At 40.2% G+C, this 23,544-nt stretch overlaps 1 protein-coding gene across 1 annotated transcript; it reads left to right on the forward strand.

The window, feature by feature from the left end:
- The first annotated feature begins 6,285 nt into the window (after positions 1 to 6,285).
- LOC118794678 (polycomb complex protein BMI-1-A-like) lies at positions 6,286 to 19,568 on the forward strand. Its single transcript, XM_036552926.1, has 10 exons — positions 6,286 to 6,384; positions 9,225 to 9,355; positions 10,084 to 10,180; positions 13,806 to 13,861; positions 14,563 to 14,613; positions 15,087 to 15,189; positions 15,333 to 15,378; positions 15,514 to 15,612; positions 18,965 to 19,045; positions 19,209 to 19,568. The coding sequence occupies exons 2-10, from the start codon at positions 9,244 to 9,246 to the stop codon at positions 19,566 to 19,568; spliced, it is 1,005 nt and encodes a 334-aa protein (XP_036408819.1). The 5' UTR covers positions 6,286 to 6,384; positions 9,225 to 9,243.
- Positions 19,569 to 23,544: the final 3,976 nt, after the last annotated feature.

Raw genomic sequence — 23,544 nt, forward strand, 5'->3', positions numbered from 1 at the left:
CAGCAACTATTGTTACAATATTATTATTATTATTATTATTATTATTATTAACTATTAGTACAATTAGTGATTGTTTTATATATACTCCACTGGAAATAACATTTGCACATCGCTTGTTATATTCTCTGATGGGTGAGCAGTTTATTGCCCAATTTGACTGTAGTTATGGCATTCAGTCTCCATTATTACTGATTATTTATCTCACCATTTGAGCGTTTTTTGGTGGTGTTCCATGGACCACATATGGGCGGAATATGTCATTGTGAAGTGCTTAGATAGCCATAACGGCATTTATACTCTACTTGTGTTCATGCCAAGGAAGTCCAAAACTGAAAATTGCATGTGGTGGAAATTTGAGGGAGGGGAAGGATATAACATTCGTCTTTTTATTTTTAAATTTAGAATACAGTTCCTTACTAGGTAGTACCATAGAATAGTATGGTGTGACTACAGTCAAATTACATGGTGACTCATTAAGTGTACTCTGCATTTGGTGAATTTTAACAGTCTTCAAAAGTCACATCGCTCCCCACTGCTGTACAATGTGTACAGCACTGGGGAGCAATGTAGTATAGTGGTAAGGACGTCTGTAACCCAAAGGTGGCTGGTTCAATTCCTCAGCAAGGCACTGCTGTGCCTACCCTTGGGCAAGGTGCTGGACTCATATTGCCTCAGTTCATATCCAGTTGTATAAATGGATGATATGTAAAGAATGTAAACTATGCCAGTCACTATTGATAGGAGTATCTGCTAAGCAGCTGTAGTGTAATATGCGAGAGCCATTTTCTTCTCTTCTTACAAGTATGTTCTGCACTTACTCTAGTAAAGGGTGTCTCATCATTGCTGATAGACCTGAAATGTCTAATGACTACAGACTTGGGGTCATATTGAAGACTTGGGTTTATCTGTTCTGGTTTTAACTACCTAGATGTTTCTACAACACAATATACATAAGTGTTTTAAGGGCAAATGGCAAATGTAGTTTGGGAAGTGATTCTGCCATTTGCTTTTGTGCTCTTTAGTGTAAGTGTTAGTAAATTACTTGCCCCACAACATGGTACTGTGTTTTGAGCAATGAAAAAAAGCGCTGTTTCATGAAACACTCGCTCAAAAAATGACTGAGCTATGGGCAGTATGTAGTGAATTATCATGTATATTTCTCGACTATTTCTATCTTTTTTAGTGGTTTGAATTCAGTTTTGTCAGTTACAGCACTGCCAGCCCTGTTGCTATACTGAAGATTTGTCTTTTAGCCTCTTAAGTCTTTGTTTACTGACTTAATGTTAAACTACTTAGGTAGCCAATAATAATTATGTACACTAATCAAAAGTAGCATTTTGAAGCAGAGATCATTCTCTGTTTAACAACAAAATTTCTTTTCATGTACATGCTGGGTAGAGGAGCAGTTTTGAGTGAGGATTTTCTGTTCTTTAAGTGGCCAAAGGCCAGTTTGAAGTATGGATATTCTGTTCTTTTTTTAATTTAGGGCAGCCTTGCAGATCATGGTTGTGGGAGAAACTATTCTTGAGGAAAGAGGAAAGTACATGGGTGTAATGTTATCCTCTTCTTGTCAATCACCCAATTTGCTCCTTTTTCTTTTTCTTGAATGTAGTAAGATAATAATAATAATAATAATACTTCATTTGTATAGCACCTTTCATACAAGAAATGCACAAAGTGCTTTACAATAAAGAAATTACATGCACTGAGTGCTTCACATGGAATGAACATAAAAATAGGGAAAGAATGCCATAATTAATGTAAAATAAGAATAAAATAGAATAAAAATAAAGTTAAAAAACAGAATACATAGAATGCATAAAATCAAGTGAATTTTTTTTTAAAAAGGAAGTGCAGCAGTGCATAAGTGCAAAGCAAAGTGCAAAAAAGGATTTAAGGCCTGTATCAAGAAAGCCATAGCTAGTTAAAGGCGACAGTGAAGAGGTGTGAGAGTTTTTAGCTTTCTTTTAAAAATATTTCGTGAGCTGGCTTCCCCGATATCTATAGGTAGTGTGTTCCATAGCTTTGGGACGTAATTGACAAAGGCTGTGTCTGCAATGCTCAGTGAAAGATATAATTTAATGATTACATCTTTCACTGAGCATTAAAGACAGATAGGTCTTCCTCCACCCTCCATGCAGAAATTCACAAGGAGGAATATGACAACAAAAAAGTGCATGTAGAGGTATTTATTCAGAGAGGCAGTTAACAGGTGGTGTGCAGAGGTAGTGTTCTTTGGCTGGTGTCTGTAGGTAGACTCTCTGTGGTATGAGGGTGGATCTGCCCGTGGCTGAGGGCGATATCGCCGGTGTTGGAGGAGTGATTGACAGCCTGGCAAGAGTAACCAGAGCCCTGGTGGCTGACACTGAAGGGTGGGAGCAGACTCGAGCTGAAGGAGAGAATCGGGTCAGAACGCTGACGGACTGGGAACCTGCAATTAGGACAGGAGGAGTGGTGCTGCCGTAGCAGCAAACGCAGGAAGATGGACTGCATCGTGATCTTTTATAGAGTGGTATGGATTCCCTCTTATGGGCATATTATCCTCAAATTAATTTTTATATGATTGTCAATAAAGGAACTTTTAATTTTCAGTGTGGTTGTTTTCTTCTTACTATTGGTGAAATAAAGAAATGATCCAATTGTAGTTATGCAGCTTAGAGAGAAAAATGTGTACCATATTTTTTACTGTTTTTTAATTTGTACAAAAATCTCGAAAATCTACAGAAATACAATGTGTACCATTGTAATTGTGAATAGCTATTTCATACAGTATTTCATACAGAATAATACCCATATTCCCTGTCCACCGACTAGTGGTTTATAACTGCCGAAGTACAGCGTGCACACACATAGTGCAGATATTTATGAAGGCCACGGTGGGATCATGGAGAAATGGCCAGAAATAATATATTTTGACTCCTAGGGCTTTGATGAACCATTATGACACAGCTTTACAGATCTGCTGTCGCATCTGCATCTGGTGTCACAGTCTAGTCAGGTCTCTGCACGCTGTCTGCGCTAGGGTTGACGAGCCGCGGTTATTCGCTCACTTTGTGACACACCCCTGCCGGCTCGGCCTATGAGACACCGGCATTTTGCGCAGCCTCTCTCACTGACCCTGAGCATTTACGCAGATGACAGAACAGTTGAAACATGGACGCTGCCTGGGTCACAGCTAGGAATGTAGAGAAGGAGGAGAGACCTGTGCTACACGACACAAGGTCCAGAATTTGCGGTAACCGCAGAAAGAGGCGGGCATTTGCAGTCGTAGTAGTAGGACTAAGAAAGTAATAATATTTATGAACACATAATAATACTGTATTCTGTGGAGTCAAACATAACCACAGCCTTTGGATCGTCATTGTGCTCACTGAATTTTTGCTTTTGTGAATAACACGGTCCTCATTTTTCTTCATTTTAGCAACAGTGAGCTGTACCTAAATATTTTCCTACACAGTGCACAGAAAGTTGTAACCGTAATATTCTAGAAATATTTATTAATATCAATAAATTAGAATAATCGGTCGCTTATAACTCCAGGTTTCTTAGAGCTTCCCAAAACACCAGATAATATGCATGATGTTAGCCTATCTTTTTGGGGACTTTTTCTCTTTTTTCAATCTGGTTCTTGGAATCTCGAATTGTGAACAATTACCCCAACATCCTGTGCGCTAGCGCAGGAGTACTAAAGCACTGCGCGTTCAATTCTCTCATATTCTCGCGTGTAGTCAATTGAACACCGCACGAGCAAATTAAATAAATAAATAAACGAGAAAATGTGGAATCCTTTATTTAGCGATTATCGATATTGATTTTGTTTTCCCGGACTGATCGAATTTTGAAGTTTCACTCTTTTGAATTCATGCTTCTCACCACAGCTGGAAGTAACGGGTAGCGACCTCGCTAACGCCGCTAAGAAGCTATGAGACAAACCACCGCAAAATCAGTTTTATGAAGCGGAGGAAATATAGGTGGCTAGCTAAGTAATGTCACAACACAAATATGCAGTATAAAATTTTATCAAAGACAATTGCGAGCTTTTGGTGGACTGTAGAGAATAAGACCCAACAACCGCCTTGGTAAATTTAAGGTTGATACCAGCTAGCCTGCTTCTACTCTTCAAGATCCAAATTCAGCTTCATGAATTTCCTGCTATTAAACGTCGTTTTGGGATGTCGCCGTGCTCATTGATCAGGGGTAGCTATATAAGGGCAAAAAATAAGGCTCCTCTAGTATCATTTCTACGGTATATTTTTGGAGAACGCTGATCATATTAAGCTCTAGATAAGTGCAGGCACCAATAACCAGTTCTGTACATTATTTTGTACAAGATTTTTCATTCATTTTGCTTTTAATAATTTAGACTACATTTTAACTAATATTATAATGTTATTGAAAAGAGAAAGCAAAAAAATATTCTAATTATTTTGTGAGAACAGATTATGCGATGTGGGAAAGTAGCCGTCAAACAGCCGTCAGCTGTTTGATCGCACAACAAGCAGTTAAAATACCCGCTTACAGAGGGATACAAAATCAATGCGGGGATCAGACCTCATTTAAAAGGCATTTGTATTATCGACTTCAACAAATAGTAAACCAGCTTACTCTCATGATAAATATATAATATTCTTTCTATTTTATTTCAGACTTCACACACGTCATGAGCACTTCTGGTGTATGTCAACCCTAGAAGCGCATTTTACGGAGCAAGGATGTACATGATTTGCAAAATTCCATGTTAAATTATTTTTGTTGAGAAACTCAATTGGAAACTAAAGCAACATGATCCAATGCTCTTTTGACACAGGATTAATCCGGTTTCAGTGTTACTACCAGTTTACGGGCACAGTAAGACAGAAAAAAGACTCCAGTGTAACTTGGGAAAGTTTGCCATATTTGATATAACGATACGTCTCGTAAAATAAATCCTTGGAAAGGGCACTGAAAATGTCGGCAGGTGATACAATCATATTTTTGTACAATAGAAATTAAGTTATGAAAGCTGGTTCTGTGCATAAAACACTCATAATTAATTTTAGGCTTGATATTAAATGATTGTATGATAATGAATTATTTGCCCATAAAGGTGGTTAGACAAACAGTTTGTAACATGGGAGTTACAATAGGCCTATAAACATCGAAAGCCGAGAAGTGCAAAAACAACTTTACTGTGATCATCAAAAATAAAAATATCATTGTTTGTTGAGCTCTTATATGGGCAATATGGTGCCAGTGAAAGTCACAAAAAGTAGGTAGCTTAAGTCCTTATACAATTTTATATGGGGAAGTAAACTACATTTTGTGAAGAGATTAGCCTACTTGTAAGAAATAAGATCAAGATTACAAATTATTTAGCCCATTATACCACAAACTGCATCTTTAACATTATATAGTTATAATTTCTACAAAAATGTAATGCCGATGAAAATAGCCTAAATTCCCGTGAATCTTGCCATTGTCTACAAACGTGGATTTGAATGCGCATAGCACATCTTCCCCTCTTATAGGCTTCTAAAAAAAGAGAGAACATAGAATGTCATAGGGATTATCGATACAATGAAAGGTAAATGTCGTGAACAATTTAGTCTGTGGCATCAGAAAATATACAATTTCACTATTTCTACCAGCGTGTTTTCGCAAAATGTTTGGAGCACTGTGTTGAAAGGAAGACCGATAAAGTGCTAAATGTTGCTTGTGTGGGTGCATTATCTTACGTTCAAAGTAATGAAACATATGGGAAAGTAGTATACATTTAATTAATTATTTACAGTATAGTGAACAATATCGCTTAGTGTATCATAGACACCAGATACATAGGCTACGATGAAATGCTTTTCAGAAACAAAATTTAGTTCGTTTGTAACTGACATATTTATCGCCTTAGAAAAACCAAAGAAGTGTCTTCGTAGTTTATTTGACACGGGCAGAAGACTTTTAAACCAACAATGACCTAAAAGTGACCAAAGTTCATGTAGGCTATGACAATTAGGCTAGCATTTGGTTGATCTGTGGAAACCAAATCTTCTCTTGTACTTTATGTTTGTGAAATGCTTGCTGTAATTTGCTTGTTCAAAAATGAATCCGTTTGATGGAAACCCATTTCGTACAATTAAATGCGCATTAGATTAATATTTTCGCACTGCGGCTTTTTTGCTCGAGAAATACCCACCAGCTCGCTAGAAATAGGTTTTGGTTGCATGCTGCTGTGGAACAGCCAGCGGTTGTTGCTAATGAGAATGCAACCACGTGACAAAATAGGGCGGTCTGTCGTCTGGATGTGGGGGAAAAAGGCCATTTTGTATCGTGTTTTCATTACAGATCCTTGCAAAGTTACTCTTTCTGCCCGGGATATACACGAAGGACTGGACTCCCCTGCAAAATCAGGTCGGTGCAGTGCAACGGAGCCTTCACGGCGCAGCGCACTGAAATAGCCTGCTCATACGCCGTCACGACATTGAATAGCTCGCAGAATTTAGCTAACTTCACCTCTCCGTCTCTTTTTCTCGCTCCTTTTTGACATCCAATCAAATCATTGAAATTCAAGATGGCCGCCTCAGATTCAGCGTAGCAATATTATATAGCTACCGATCTCTATTGTTTTTAGCAAGACATCCTGCCCCCTCGCTACAGTAGCCTACTGACAAAGTAACGATTGTATCTTGAGCGTTTATTACCCTTGTATTGCAGTGTAGAAAATGGTGAGGCATTACGTAGCCTGTTACTTGTAGCCCGGAAAAATAGGCAATGTACATTAACTAGCTGTCTACCTTACTACCTAGCAAGCTCCAGGTAATGTCGCTATTATGTGGACTCTTCGTAAACTGGCCAGCTAACTAGCTAATCCGCTCAGCAATATCACGTTTTGTTTGCATTTTGCATAGGAAGAGACTCGTTGTAATGACGTAGTTGGGATTCGACATAAGATGTAACGCAAGCTACTAATTTAACGTGTGTTTGTGTCATACTAGCTAATCTAGATTGTTTTGAAGTCGTGCTGCGGTAGCTAGCTAACGTTAGCTATGTCAGAGCTATCAGTAAGGCTAACGTTTAGACATGATGTTTTGAGAGCTGAGCATTATTCGTAGAGTTGGCTGCAAACAAGAATAACTTCTCAGGACGAACAACGGAGCGTCCAGCGATTCATAGCACATTTTTATCATAAATGATGCCAGGAATAGAATTTAAACAAAAATTGTTAAAACATCGCTGAATCGTGTCGCTTCTTAATTAAAATACGTAGTGCTAGACTGCTCGTGGACTTAAAATGTTGTCGCTATCGGTAAAGCAAAGTTCGTGTTTTTCTGGAAATATAGTCTACCTATTTTCATGTTAAACGCTTTAAGAAATATCCGTTCGCTTGCGAAACTCTTTGTACCAGCAGGTGGCATGCACACCCAATTATTTATACTTACCTTTACGTAATGTCTAAACCGTCTGTAACCTTCTAAAACGATCGTTTAAATGTATTGGGATATCTGCAGAATTTCTCTGCAGGCTTAATAATAAGCAAATAGGCATAGACGGCGACAATTCACAAGACAAAGAGAAGCAATATTCCCCCATTGTATTTAGTAACAACAAATTTGAGAAATTGATTCATTAAAGTATTTTATTCATAGATCATTCCATGTCAAGTGAACCAGGTTGGTAGAAAAAAACACTGGGGGAGTTTGAGTCTTTTTTTTTTAATCCACTTCAAGATAATGTGCATTTCATCTTAACTATCATGTGTAATGATAATTGATTACATTTGTATAGCGCTCTTCAAGAATCTCAAAGTGCTTTACAGTGAAGGTGAGTAGCGCATCTCAACACCACTGATGTGGAGCACCTGCGTGGGTGGTGCAGGGTGCAGGTGTTTTGCACAGGAAAACTCAGCACACAGCTGAGGTGTAGAATGGAGAGAATTTTTTAATGAGTTAAAGGGAGCCATTATTAGATGGCCAGACTGAACTCTCTGTACTCTTTGTAAATGCTATGGGATTGTTATCAACCTCTGTTAGGACCTTGATTTATCATGCTAGCTTGCTACTCCCTGAACATTACTGCCTTTTGCCAGCCGTTTACTCAGACCACGACTGCCTGTACCTAGCTACACCCTTACTGTTACTGCCTGTAGCCAGTTAGATATTCCCTTACTTTTAATGGCTGCAGTTAACCAGTTACTCCCTTACTTTTACCACCTGTAGCTAGCTAGCTACTGCTCCCCACTTTGAAGTAGTCCTAGTAACCTCTTTCTGCCTCAAGTTTGAAGTGAACATGTTTAGGTCTCTTGCAAAGCCTTTCTGTCCATCTCCCCATATATCTATGACTCAAACAAGACTGCATAGCCATGCCACACTTCTGGCTCTTTGTCTATCTAGAGTAATTGAGTCATACTGAATGGAGCTGTGAAGTAAAGTATGAGTTCTTTTGTTCATGAAACCGGTGATATTGAAGGATAGACTTGGTTTGTTACCACCCAACCCAGCGGGATATCCTTACCCAGGGAGGAGCTCCTTAGAAGAACACTCATCTACCACCCAAATTTGGAGGAGCTCTTCCCCTGACTACAGATATGACACTTCACCTGGCAACAGCGTGGCACTGTAGAAAAGTGCAAGTGCAACAGGGAGGACTTAAACATTCTTTAACCTGGACATGTTGCAGGGAGTGGAGCTTTACATAGGCACACACCTGTGTGTTTTGGGAAAGCATTTGCTTTGTAAAAAGCTATGGAGCTGGACCTGGACCTGTATTAAGTCTAGTTTTTTATATGCTGCACACTCTGTGTTTCTTATGTGTTCTTGTTACCTCAGAATGTCATCAGGATCTGTGAAAACTGAGTAACAAATTGAAATATTTTTGCTTCTGAATGGTTTTTTACAGTTGGAACATATAGTATGTAGTCTGGAGTGTATGCAGCACTGTGTCAAAGCTACCAATGTCCAGCATTGATTTCTAAGGAATTCCACTTCCCACATCACCTTGCTCATGGTCCCTGCTGCTATCACGCTTTTTGGTCTTTGTTCAAGCCAGGTACTAAACTACTCTTACGGAACTCCTATTGATTAGACTCAGATAATGAGTCACTCATGGTACTTTCTCAAATGTCTTTTGAAAATCTGCATATATAATATCATTTATTTGAGGTTCAGCGTTGGGTATTGCGTCTCTCTTTTAATATTTTTGCTCAATTAAGGCTGTCTGATCTAACCTGTCATTTTTCCCTCCTTCTTCTACAGAACCTGCAACCTGGATAAGATGCACAGAACCACCCGCATTAAAATCACTGATCTGAATCCAAACCTTACGTGCCCGCTGTGTGTGGGCTATTTCATTGATGCCACCACTATCGTTGAGTGTCTGCACTCCTGTAAGGGTCACCAAAGATGCGTCGTATTTGCCAAGTTACATTTTCCATTGAAGTCTTATTTTAGCTTGGTTGATTTGCAGCTATTAGAGGTTAGCCAAGCTGTCAGTGTCTAGTTTCACCCAGGGTATGGTGAACTCTAAAATGTTGGTGTCAGGGGAAACTGACTGTGAAGCTACTCCTTACAGCTTTAACGTTCAATTGTTAAGTTTAAAATACATCCACATGTTTTCCTTGTTATAGTAATTGCATGGTATGGCATGTTGTATAGTAAACTTAAAATGATAGGGTTGCTTGGATAGGTTTAGCTAAGTTGGGTAGCCATTGAATGTAAGGCTGGATAGGTTTTCAAGGTTAATGAAGTATAAATTATGTAGGCCTGATTTGGCAATTGATAGGGTTAGGCTAGTTATGTCTGCAAAAAAGGGCCAAGTTACATGACCAAATTGAGGAAATAAAGGGTAGGTTTAATTTGGAATGCTTAGATCCTTGTTTGAATCCCTCTGAAAATTTTAATCTGTCCAGTTGTTTGTGCAGCATAATTGTAAAAATAAACTGGAACAATATGAATTGAATTTGAATATGATATTATGTGGACTAAGTTGTTTGTAGTGGATTACCTCATATAGTTGACAAAGTAGGTTTAACATGTGTGTGTCTTTTTTGTCTTTGACTTTGTTTTTATTATTAATCACATGCATCTGAACTGGCCTTCCCTCCTCTGTCTGCAGTCTGTAAAACCTGCATCGTGAGCTTCCTTGAGACTAACAAGTTCTGTCCCAGGTGTGAAGTACAGGTACACAAAACACGGCCACTGCTTAGCATCAGGTAAGCGCAACAGTAGTCCTTATTCAGTCATGCAGCAAATTTGCCTTTTCTCAGCCTTAGTTGAGAGATGGACCTACTGTGGGTCCAGATGTGTGATGGAGGCAGAGCTTGTGAACCCTGCAAAATTTTAAACAGAGAAACTTGCTTAGAAAACACCCCTGCAGTACAGTATTGGCACACATGGGTGGGGTACAAAACACTCATTTTTACTCATTTTTATAACAGATGAACCCTGTTAATATCCTCATTGTTCTGCAGACAGTGGGGAACATTAGAGGTGTTATCCTATGTCTTTTGTTTCAAAAAAATTAATGAAATTTACAAATCTCATATTCCTTGCATTCATATTTTGTCATATTTAACTAGTGTTTCAGGTTCATTATTTTATAATGGAAGCTTATGAAATTAAAGGAAAAGTGAGGATTGTTTAAAAGGCAATGAGGGTGTCTTCTATTAGAAAATAACCAGTTTTCTATCACATTCTTGTAAGGTCCATGGCCTGCATGTGTGTATGCACAGCTAAACATTTTTATTTCAGTTCATTTTCTGATACTTGATGGATTGTTTGAAATATTCAAACTGAATTTCTGTGAAAAAATATGTGTTAAAGGAGTAGCAGAGGGCTTCATTGTTCCAAGACGACAGCCAAATCTGAATGTGATGCAATGTGATGCAGGCATGCCAACATCCCAGTCTTCAGACTTTTCTGAGACAAAGCCTATGAATAGTATATTTTAATTGGAAGAGATTAGACATGCAGGAGGATCATCAACCTTCCATTTCAGGTAGACTTAAATACTGGCATTGGAATTCCTTTTTTGTTAGGAAGGAATTGCAAGATGTTAAGGTGATAATTATATATAAATACAACATTCATATTCATGTTCTTTCATTTCTTGTATTAGTTATGCAGGGGATAATAACATGCACATATATAGAAGGATGCAGATGGAAGTGTACTTTGCATAATATGTAAACATTTGTATGCTGTGTGCAATTTTGAAATGAAGGAAAGTAATTCTTCTTTACATTAAGTTTACCTTCCATTACATTTATTTACATTACACCACTGCTTTGAAGTTCCCTTCATGTCCCTGTGTTTTTCCTCAGTGTTGTCTCTGGTTTCATGCTACTGTAGAAACGAAAGTTCTTTTTCTTTGCTGCAAAGATAATGGAATTTTACCAGTTAAACGTGATTTAGATTGTTTAATTAGTCTGATGTCATCTATGATATAAATCAGTCAGAAAAGGTCCACACAAACAGTCATCCGAATAGACAGATTATTTAATTCATTAACAGCAGCTTTGCGGCAGGTCAGTGCTCCATCCTGCTTGGATGTTTATTTTCTTAAACATCTGTATTTTTGTATATTGTATTGATCAGGGCCAAGCTTTTTAGTTTATGTTTAATACTCTAAGAACAGCAGTGATAATATCCTGTTCGGTCAATGGCATGGCCTTCAAATGGAATTTGGTTTGTCCTTCAGCTGTAATTACTGCATTTCCCTGTAGACAGTTAGCCAGTAATACCCCTACATGTCATGCTTGTCATTTACTGTAATGTTTTTTCTTACACTGAAAATAGCAGTTTAACTGATTTACAATCAAACGGTGAAGTTGCTGACAAGGCGTGGCATTCAGTTGTCATTTTAGTTGCCTTAATTTAATATAAAACTTTTAGATTCCTCCACAGACCATAGACTGCTGGTAACAACTTATTCTCTCCTGACTCTGTGTTCTGTTTTAGAGTGATGGCAGCACATTAATGTAATGTGAAACATTATGCACTGCGTTAAGAAAAGTCTAACAGAAATGATTTCCGTTGTGTTTATGTACATAATTTGTTGTCTGTGACAAAATGTCATCCTTCCCTTGCGAGTGATTTTACTTTTTGGCACATAGCAAAATGAAGCCATTAGGCCATTTCCATCTATTTTGTCGAGATCTTTTTCATGAACTCACATTTCATGTGTGCTGTTTAATTAGAACTGAAATGGTGTGATCAGTAACTTCAAAAACATCAACACACATTCCCTCTGATACCATAATGGCTGATTAAGTCATTGGCTAATGGAGCTAATCAAGCAGGGAGGTAGGGAACAAATGTTATATACTGACCATAAATGTTTGTATTTTCCAGTGCTGTCAAATGGAAATGTATCCAACACGCATACACAAAAGACTTTGTCCCACAACCGGTAACATGTAAGGAAACAAAAAAAAAAGATGAAAGCCCTTCACTTCTCAGTCCAAAAATATGCATGAAAAGAAAAAAGCAAACCCATGAGCAAGAGAAGTAATCCACAGATGCAAATCCCAGGCCAGCAAAAAATGATGAAAAACATTACCAATCTTCAGAGGTCCATACAGTCCAACAACAAATGAAATCCACAAAACAAGGAAAAGGGAAGATGCAAAAACAGATGGACAAATATCCTGAGGCCTTGCTGAGCAGTGCACACTAGCAGGGCCGGCATGCATGATGCCTGGGCCCGGGACAAAATTATTTCAACGGGCCCCCGGCCCCACCCCAGTTAAAATAAAAATACGCTTGACAGCACGGAATATTCAACACCATGCTTTATGAATGAAATGTCAGAGAGTCATCCACCGCACCTTTTTTGGTAGCAAAGTCATGTATTTTGTCCTTAAAGTCCAGATTCTACTCCAACTGGCTCTCTATTGAAAGCAGTGCCAAACCATTTAATCTGTCTTCACATAGTAGATTGCAAATAGTTTTTTGTAAGTTTCATCTTACTGAATGCATGTTCACCATCCGAGACAGCACAGAAAGCACAGAAAAATACGTAGTAAGACGCACAAGTCACCATAGATCCTCTGAAGATTCGGTACATATCGTATACACTAGCTAGTGTGTAAGGAACCTGGCATGCCTTGACCTTATAACCAAAGGCAGATAGGTAGCATGTTAGACTCAATAGTTACAAGAGTTTAAAATACAACAGCATAAAGTAGCAAACTATTCCAACTACATAAAAATAATGAATAATGCGGAAATGGCAAGTCAAATTCAGCAACTGTCAGTCTCGCAGTTACATTACTGAAACGAAAGTTTAGCAAGATAGCTAAACTACCTCACTAACGTCCTCTAGGGTTCTCATCATCACTAGCAAGCTAATTTGCTGTTTTCAAACAAGACAGTGCAATGGGGAAAGTGCATTCCTTACCAGTTTACCAGTTTTTTGCCAGCAAACTTCTGGGCTCACTTGCACGAGTAGCAAGCTAGTCGTCGTCTTTTTTTTCTCTTTTCTTTTCGTTTACGCTGAACATCTTGTGGATTACAGTTTCTTATTAAAATGTATGGGGATGGCTTGTTTCCTCTTTTTCTTGTCTGAAAAGATCTCTGGGACAGTTGCATACATTTGCCTTCTGTAAATCATGGCAGAGCATGACAACGCTGGCTGAAACGGGTTTTGACAGAATTCAACTGCAAAAATATACCCATATATTTCTGTAAAGGACAGATGATTTCACCACAAAACCCAAATCAATTATTGCACTAATAATTATATTAAATGGGTTTTCCCATTTTAGTGGTAGGAGTTGTTGGGGGTTCATACTCCATGGTGGTCATTATGGTTCACCTGTACTTACTCGCCCACAGGTCGGACAAAACCTTGCAGGACATTGTGTACAAGCTGGTCCCTGGGCTGTTCAAAGGTAAGACAGACTGTGATGGAATGGTGCAATGTCTCCAGTCCAGTGATGCCTAACTTGGATACCTCAAGGCAGTGTCATTTGATTTGAAAGTACCAGTGCCACTCTTTCTTCTGTATGTATGTCACAGGAAACATATTGCAGTGGCACAGTGTCTATCTGAACCAGTAAATGCCTTTTTGATGGGATTAAATAATACATTTGACCCTCTCTACTAATAATAAGTTATAAATCTGAGTATCTGAGAGACAGTTCTGGGTCAGCGGGAGCAATTGTCTATGAGTGAGTGATGGTCAGAATTTGAAGCAAACCATGAAATTTACAGGTATGTTTTAGAACAGCATGTAATTTCCCTCACTAATTTTAAGTAGAATACTAAAACATGTCTTTTTGTAATAGTTTATCTGAATGTGACTCACTTTAGTTGGTTCAGATTGGTCTGCTGAATGTGATTCATTTGAATTGGTTCAGTTTGAGCCACTGAATATGATTTTCTTGGTGCAGTAGGGTTATATTGACCTGGTTGATTTGAAACAGGATATATTGTTTTGATCATAATGGAAAAAGCTCAGCTTTCATGAAGTGAAAAGGCCTGAGAAGGCCTCATCGTGGATATTTTGAGCTTTGTGGTTCAGCTTACATCTAATAGCAAACTTTAATGAAAGACTTCCTGACGTTTAACTTCCTTCCCACCTTTGACTCAGATGAGATGAAAAGGAGACGGGATTTCTATGCAGACAACCCTGCAGCTGATGGTAGGCATTGCAAATTTGGTCCTCCATCTCTCCTCCTCCCTCCTCACCCTTCCCCCTGCCTTCTGTCATTCCTGCATAAAGGAAAGGTTTTTCACATTAGATAATTGCCCATACAGAATTCCAGAGAAGTTTCACTTTTCTTTCCCTGTAATGTATCCAAACATAAGTTTAACTTCAGGTTTAAAGTGGTTCAACTCCTTTGCGGCATACTGCCCAGTAATTCCCAGTGTAATCATCACTTACAAATATACCTAACTCCCAACTGTGAACTTAAACTTGTGCATGGTATTACAACTTTAAGATGCTGTCCAATGTAATTTTGAATTGCGGAGATGCCAGAACTGGAGAAATAAATAAAACTGAATGTAGAAGCTTTCAGAGAGAGCCGTGTGTCCCGTTCCTGGCTCTCTGTCCCCTTGATTGTCTCAGTGATCCATCCCTCCACAATGCTGCCTCTCTCTGGCCTCATGCAGGAGCTAACTCTAGCGGAGAGGACCGGGAGGAGATGAGGGAGAAGAGGATGATCACAGATGATGAAGTCCTCAGCCTGTCCATCCAGTTTCACGAAGAAAAGAAGTAAGACCGTTGTTTCTGTACTACAGTAATGTCTTCAGGTTTTCTTTCCAAATGAGGAGTGTTACTACTGGGCAAAATAAGAACCACTTCTCAGAGATGACTTTGTCTTCATTTCAGTCTTACCTTTCCTTTCATTATTACAGAAATGACAAGAAACCCCTGGATCCAAGAGCTTCAGACAGAGAGAGGGTATTTCTAATTTGTAGTTTTTTATAACCCTGTAGAGCCTGTGTAAATGACCCTTTATACCCTTCTAGATCACTTGTTTCACTGCATTGTCTCCCTGCTGACATCTCTTTCTCCCTCTCATCTTCCTTCGTGTAGCCCAGCAGCAAACGTTTTTTGCGCTGTCCAGCAGCCATGACAGTCATGCACTTGGCCAAGTTCCTGCGCAGCAAGATGGACATCCCGAGCAGTTACCGGGTAACTGGGACAACCATACCGTCACACTGCTGTCTGCTCTACACTATAACACTGCTGTCTGTTCTACACTAAAACACTGCTGTCTGTTCTACACTATAACACTGCTGTCTGTTCCTCACTGTCACACTGCTGTCTGTTCTACACTATAACACTGCTGTCTGTTCCTCACTGTCACACTGCTGTCTGTTCCTCACTGTCACACTGCTGTCTGTTCCTCACTGTCACACTGCTGTCTGTTCTACACTATAACACTGCTGTCTGCTCTACACTATAACACTGCTGTCTGTTCCTCACTGTCACACTGCTGTCTGTTCCTCACTGCCACACTGCTGTCTGTTCCTCACTGCCACACTGCTGTCTGTTCTACACTATAACACTGCTGTCTGTTCCTCACTGTCACACTGCTGTCTGTTCCTCACTGTCACACTGCTGTCTGTTCCTCACTGCCACACTGCTGTCTGTTCTACACTATAACACTGCTGTCTGTTCCTCACTGTCACACTGCTGTCTGTTCCTCACTGTCACACTGCTGTCTGTTCCTCACTGCCACACTGCTGTCTGTTCCTCACTGTCACACTGCTGTCTGTTCCTCACTGTCACACTGCTGTCTGTTCTACACTATAACACTGCTGTCTGTTCCTCACTGTCACACTGCTGTCTGTTCCTCACTGCCACACTGCTGTCTGTTCCTCACTGTCACACTGCTGTCTGTTCCTCACTGTCACACTGCTGTCTGTTCTACACTATAACACTGCTGTCTGTTCCTCACTGCCACACTGCTGTCTGTTCCTCACTGTCACACTGCTGTCTGTTCCTCACTGCCACACTGCTGTCTGTTCTACACTATAACACTGCTGTCTGTTCTACACTATAACACTGCTGTCTGTTCTTCACTGTCACACTGCTGTCTGTTCTACACTATAACACTGCTGTCTGTTCCTCACTGTCACACTGCTGTCTGTTCCTCACTATAACACTGCTGTCTGTTCTTCACTGCCACACTGCTGTCTGTTCCTCACTGTCACACTGCTGTCTGTTCTACACTATAACACTGCTGTCTGTTCCTCACTGCCACACTGCTGTCTGTTCCTCACTGCCACACTGCTGTCTGTTCCTCACTGCCACACTGCTGTCTGTTCTACACTATAACACTGCTGTCTGTTCCTCACTGCCACACTGCTGTCTGTTCCTCACTGCCACACTGCTGTCTGCTCTACACTATAACACTGCTGTCTGTTCTACACTATAACACTGCTGTCTGTTCCTCACTGCCACGCTGCTGTCTGTTCCTCACTGCCACACTGCTGTCTGTTCCTCACTGCCACACTGCTGTCTGCTCTACACTATAACACTGCTGTCTGTTCCTCACTGTCACACTGCTGTCTGTTCCTCACTGCCACACTGCTGTCTGCTCTACACTATAACACTGCTGTCTGCTCTACACTATAACACTGCTGTCTGCTCTACACTATAACACTGCTGTCTGTTCCTCACTGCCACACTGCTGTCTGTTCCTCACTGCCACACTGCTGTCTGTTCCTCACTGCCACACTGCTGTCTGTTCCTCACTGTCACACTGCTGTCTGTTCCTCACTGCCACACTGCTGTCTGTTCTACACTATAACACTGCTGTCTGCTCTACACTATAACACTGCTGTCTGCTCTACACTATAACACTGCTGTCTGTTCCTCACTGCCACACTGCTGTCTGTTCCTCACTGCCACACTGCTGTCTGTTCCTCACTGTCACACTGCTGTCTGTTCCTCACTGCCACACTGCTGTCTGTTCTACACTATAACACTGCTGTCTGTTCCTCACTGCCACACTGCTGTCTGTTCCTCACTGTCACACTGCTGTCTGTTCCTCACTGCCACACTGCTGTCTGTTCCTCACTGCCTCACTGCTGTCTGTTCCTCACTGCCTCACTGCTGTCTGTTCCTCACTGTCACACTGCTGTCTGTTCCTCACTGTCACACTGCTGTCTGTTCTACACTATAACACTGCTGTCTGTTCCTCACTGTCACACTGCTGTCTGTTCCTCACTGCCACACTGCTGTCTGTTCTACACTATAACACTGCTGTCTGCTCCACACTAAAACACTGTTATCTGTTCTACACCGTCAGTCTGCACCAGCTGCAGTCATAGAATTCGTACAGAATGTCTTCATCCTTCATCCTGCACCCAGCACTCTGCATTTGCCATGTCTTTCAACCCTGTTTCTTTGTAGCAGATTTTCCCTGAAGCTTTTCAGAAGCTTTTGTACTGCCCAGATAGATACTGAGTCTACTGAGCAAACTGTACCCAGGTGGCTCTGAACATCAAGAAGCACAACAGGGAAAGGAGAAAAATCCTCTATGTAGTCAGCTAGTTATCCCACTGGGCATCTTAATATGAATAGCTACAGTCAGTAATGAAAAATCCATGCAGCAAGGCCGGAGATCAAACAGTGCAAAGCTAAAGATAGATTATCATCATCATTATCATTATCATTATCATCATATTCTGTCTTGTAAAATAGTCTGTTATCATCCTATTGATTGTGTGGTTGCTAGTGAGTATTTTTTTTACTTCAAACCGCAAAATATTGGTAATATATTCCTGTTGATATGTTTTATTTTTTCATTTAATATTTGAAGTCCCATCCAGTATACTGTGCTTTTCATGAAATTTGAATTTGAAGCATTTTGAATGTTTCCTTCAAAATCTAAATATTGATTACATGAAATACTGTTTTCATAATGGGTTTGGATTTAGTATTTTTTGTTATGATATAATGAAATATGATATATATGAAATATATGAACAAAAAAATATATATAATATATATGAAATATAAAGAAAGGGTAAGAGAAACCACTCCTGAAAAATTTGCATTGAATGCATGATTGCCTGAAATTCTCTTTTTAAGAGCATTCATTAATGTGCCAATAGCACTGGAGATGGTTAACTTTTTAAAATGCTTATTCTTACCATTTACAAGCAAGTGAAGCTAGCAAATAAAGCCACCATGTAAAACCGCATACAGTTGCACTTTTGAACATCTGCACAGCTGTCACCAGTTAGTTGCCTTGTGAGTGTCAGATGGCTAAATGATATTGCTCCTGCTAAGCCTGCAGGATTGTCAGATAAGTTAGGCAAAACCTCCGTGGGACTCCCTTTGTTGGAAACCTTTGGTTTCTCAGTTTTCTTTTTTCCCCTCAGGATTTTTTTTAAAATGGACACCTGTCTGTAACGCGAGAGAAAATTGTCAGTGTCCATTAATATTGGCTGTATGCAATCAAGTCATTTGCCGTTGACCAGTGGGCATTCTTCATTCTGCGCACTCGATGTCTGACCTCTCTGTCCTACAGATTGAGGTGATGTACGAAGATGAGCCCCTGAAGGACTACTATACGCTGTTAGACGTTGCTTACAGCTACACATGGAGAGGGGTGAGTGCATCACAGTGGCTGGCACTGACATACTCTGTCCAGAGTCTGGTAACCCATTATTAAGGGTTCCTGGCTTTTCGATTCCCTTTGGAAGACACGCTCTGTTGGGCGTTTGCGAGAGTTTACAGTAAACTTGATTGGTTGGCCTGCCCCTCCATTACAGAATGGACCTCTGCCGCTGCGCTACCGTGTCCAGCCCCCCAGGAAGCGGCTGAAGCTGTCCCAGCCCATGGAGTCGGCCCATTCCGACGGGATGAACACCAGCCCCACCTCCGACAGCGAGTCTCTCAGTGACAAAGCCAGCAGCCCCGCCACTCTCCCCTCCAGCTCCTCCCCCCTGCCCAGCCCTGCCCCCCACAGCCCCGCCCCCACCACCCCGTCCAATGGCACCCCGAATGGCCCCCAGCCACCACGGAGCTCCCATAAGCCGGCGGCCAATGTCGCTGGCCAGGGGCCGGCCATCGCGGGAGGAGTGAAGAGAACTGGAGGACCGGCACCCACAAGTGCACTTCCCCTTACCTGAGTGCCTCCGCCGCTCACCTGGATGACCCTCATCGGCCTGGACATCTGAACAGACTTTTATTTAATCTATCCTTGATGGACAGATAACCTGGGAGAGGTCCAGTATCCTTTTTTGTATCTGCTTTTATTTTATACTTGTACTGTTCTGGAATAGGGCGCATTGGTTGGACAGAAGGAACAGAAATACCCTATGTATGCATGAAAGCGGGTGTCTATATACAAGCAAACGTATATACATCTTTCTGTTAGAATGTGTGCATTTGTATATATGCGTACATGTGTTTTTCCATGGCCCAAGCTGGTGAACCATGGGCTTTGAGGTTAGCCAAGATAGACAAACTTGCCAAAATGTGTCTTTGGTCATTTCTGCCTCCATATGCGATTGTGGCAGTTTTTTTCTTGATGTGAAGCCTACACAGAAATGTTGCATTGTATGTAACCTTAAATTGACATACCTCGGTAATCAATTGAACAACAGTCTGAACTGACTGCAATCCTGCAAAAAGTATACTCTAGAATTTCAGAAAATCCCACATACTGCATTGGATGAAATTTAAGGGTTTTTTCTCAAACAAATACATATTTTGTAAATTAATTTTGCTCAATGTTAACAGACTAGTCAAAATCGCTAATGCTAAGTAGCAAAGATGGCACAGTTTTTCCCCTTTTCTTGATTGGGCACGAAGCTGGCCGAAAGCGCTAAAGTTACCGGCAGCCAGTGGCTATTTCGCACACTATACGTCAAAGCAACAAATATTTTCTCACTCACCGCCGATGGTGTCGGCAGTCCAGCTGAGCTCATGTTCACAATCAAAGAACAGGGTTCAAAATCCACTATGACACCAATAACACTATTTTGCTGACAGCTCATTACCGGCAAAAAAATAGACAAAATGCATGGCCTGAAAATTCAGCCTTTTTAATAGCATGCCCATTTATAATGAAGGACCAAGTGTCTTAAATATGATGGCTAAAAGGACAGATGTTACCAGGCATATGACCTGACATATATTCTGAGGTGAATTCATTACCAGTCTCTACTCTTCTGCCAAATTGTTGTGAGTAAAGGAAAAAAGACAAATCCTGTGTCTAAATATGACAAAGGAATGCAGTTGCCCTTGAACACAGGTTGGTAGTCTGAGTGGTTCTGCCTCCTGTGTGTTTTGTCTCAGCCTTACTTGACTTTGGCCCTGGAGAGCTATGGTATCCGCAGGTTTTGGGTCCACCTAAGCACTTAATCATATGGCTGATCTGATTTTTTTGGTTGGACCCTCAGGACTGGTGATGGCTGTTCATCAGTGATGGTTGATTTGGCATTTTTTACCATCCCGTTTCTTAAATAGCACTTCTGCCTGTGTTTTGGATGCCTGGAAATTAAAATCTCTTTAAAACATCCAGATTTGCCCCATTTGTGAGTCAAAGCATGCGTCTTTCATTCTGATTCATTGTGACAGACAGTATCCATTGTCAAAGCTTTTTACGTTTGTTATTACTTCTGCTGCCTTTAAACTAGGATAATTCTCACAGGAAATAAATTATGTAGTAATGTGAGACCTCAGAAGGTGTATTTTCAAATTTTAAATACATCTGTAGTGATATGTTTCAAGTTATTCGTATTTGTGAACAACTCAATTTAAAGCAATGGCAACTAATGAACTAATGGATCATGTAACATAATTTTAAAAAATATTTTTGATGTAACACTAAGCAAGTCTCTTCTGATTCAAAATTCTTAAGATCTAATTTTGTAGCTACAGTTAAACTGGTTTTTATTACAGTGACCTTTTCATACAGTAAAAGCTCAATCCATAATAAACCATCACAGAGTTATGTAAAAAAAAAAAAAAAGTGTAAATGCTTAACATGATTGACAGTAATAGACTGGGCCTGTGTTTATTTTCTGAGTTGACAGAAGGAATAATCAAGCTTCATGGCTGGTAAAAGCCTTTGGCTTTGCAGTGTAATAGCAAAACTGTGGTTTATTATATTTACAATGATTATAGGGCATTCATATAGAGAGTATTTCACAAAGAAAATTACTGTTTGCTAGATGATAGTCAACATGCTCTTAAAAACCAAAATATGTCTGTTTTTTCTGCTTTTTAATTATCCCTAAATACAAATGCATTTTAAACTACTGAGTATTCATAGTTCATTTGCATGTTTTGCTTGTTCCAAATTTATCAATGTTTTGTTTTAATTATGTAAATAATGTTAATGATAGTAATCATACCTATCTGCTAAGGTTTTTAATATCCCTTTGCTTAATATTACAAACCCAGCCTCCCCCCAACCTTTAATGTTTGGACATTACAACCTTTTTGAAATTGAGATATTCTAAACGATACAGTCCTCCACAGCACATCAGAGCACATCCAGGTGCATCTTGTCCTCTTATATTTCCCTCTGGAGTAGCAGTGAGCCAACGAATGAAAATAAGAACCCTCAGCTCCCGCTTGAAGATGGAAATGACAGTTGTTATACTGTCTGGAACTTACCGAGGAAATTATGGTCTGATGTTTCATTTGAATAATGACATCAATTTGTTTACCACTGCATTTCTATACACATATACATGACAGACTTAATATCTTTTAACTAGTGAACTAGCTTTTCAATTACTTTTAACTTAGATCGTTATCATTGCTGTTACTGCTATTAAAAATGTTGTGAAATATAATAATGCAATTTTATTTCTGTATACATTTACAAGCTGTAAGTATGTTTCATTAAGCTTTTCTTGCAGTGTTACTCTAGGTAAACATACCTAAAGCAGTGTATGAAGCAGCCTTTTATTTCTGGATGAACACACAGCAGCAGATATTCTGCATCAAAGACACAAGCTCATATCATGTTTTAAAAATCATCAAAAATTCATACTAACATCAAACAGCATTAAAATGGACATCAGAATTCCATACCATGTCCTGAAAGTATGTAATGCTAATTTGGAATAGAACACACTTTCTTTGCAAATGGCCCCCTTTTCCTGTCTTTGCCAATTGTATATTAGGTTAAGCTCACAACAACATCCTCTGCACTTGTGTGGGAGTGCCAGGTCACAGGGAATACAAATGTTGTTTTCCACACTACAAGTCCCACAATGCTCCAGGGGAGCAAACACTCTCAGGGTGCCAAGAGCGGTGCGACAAAGGAACCCTGAACGTCGAAACCTGCCCGGCCTTGAGAGAATGAGGCCGATTGCTTTCCGCTGTTATGGGCTCCTGGTCTCCTGCTGGTGAATGACACAGCTCTGACTGGAACCTGGGTCTGAGTTGTGGTACTGTGGTTCTGTGTGGCCTGCACAGAAAACAAGTGCCTCATTAAAGTGAGCCACCAAAGCACAGTTTCCTGAAAACAGATAAACTGGGGCTTGAGTGTAACCACTTAAATGAGATAAAACAAAGATCAGCACCATATTAGTTGGGGCTAAGAGAACCGCTGGTTGGTAAGACTCTCTTTGGACTCACCAGCTGGATATTATCCAATAAACACTATAAGAACATCATTTAGGTCAATAAGGGTTAAGAGAACTGGGAAGCCTGCTGGTTGGTAAGACCAGAACCATATTTCTTTCTTTCTTATTTTTTGTTTGCTTTCTCCCCCTTGATGAACTCATTTTTTGAAGGATGTTGGATGTTGTTGTCTGTCACTGCAATGACCACTGTACTCATGCAGGAGCACAGGGCACGGTGAATGCAATCCTCCAAAGCACTCACACACCAGGGCCAGGCTTCATAAAACAGCCAGGAATGGAAGGAGTCCTCCTTGACAGGAACAGTGAGGACTGAGCACAGTTTACTCAGATAGCTGAGTGGAACAGGAAGAGAGCGGCGATACTCGGTAAGCATCGACCAGCACTCAGAGGCCACTTGTATTCCTCTCAGCTCCTCCATTTTGTTGCATTAAGAACTCAGTGTGATAGATTTTTGCCAGGCATATTCCCTTTCACTGATGCTGTTCTTGTCACCTGATCA

This window comes from Megalops cyprinoides, chromosome 19 (genome assembly GCF_013368585.1).
Source record: "Megalops cyprinoides isolate fMegCyp1 chromosome 19, fMegCyp1.pri, whole genome shotgun sequence".
Lineage (NCBI taxonomy): Eukaryota > Metazoa > Chordata > Actinopteri > Elopiformes > Megalopidae > Megalops > Megalops cyprinoides.

Excerpts from the sequence above, each read along its gene's own strand:
- LOC118794678 (XM_036552926.1), top strand. The coding sequence starts at position 9,244 with ATGCACAGAACCACCCGCATTAAAATCACTGATCTGAATCCAAACCTT. Across the intron at positions 15,190-15,332 it reads CAGTTTCACGAAGAAAAGAA|AAATGACAAGAAACCCCTGG; the intron begins GTAAGACCGTTG and ends TCATTATTACAG. Across the intron at positions 15,379-15,513 it reads GAGCTTCAGACAGAGAGAGG|CCCAGCAGCAAACGTTTTTT; the intron begins GTATTTCTAATT and ends TCCTTCGTGTAG.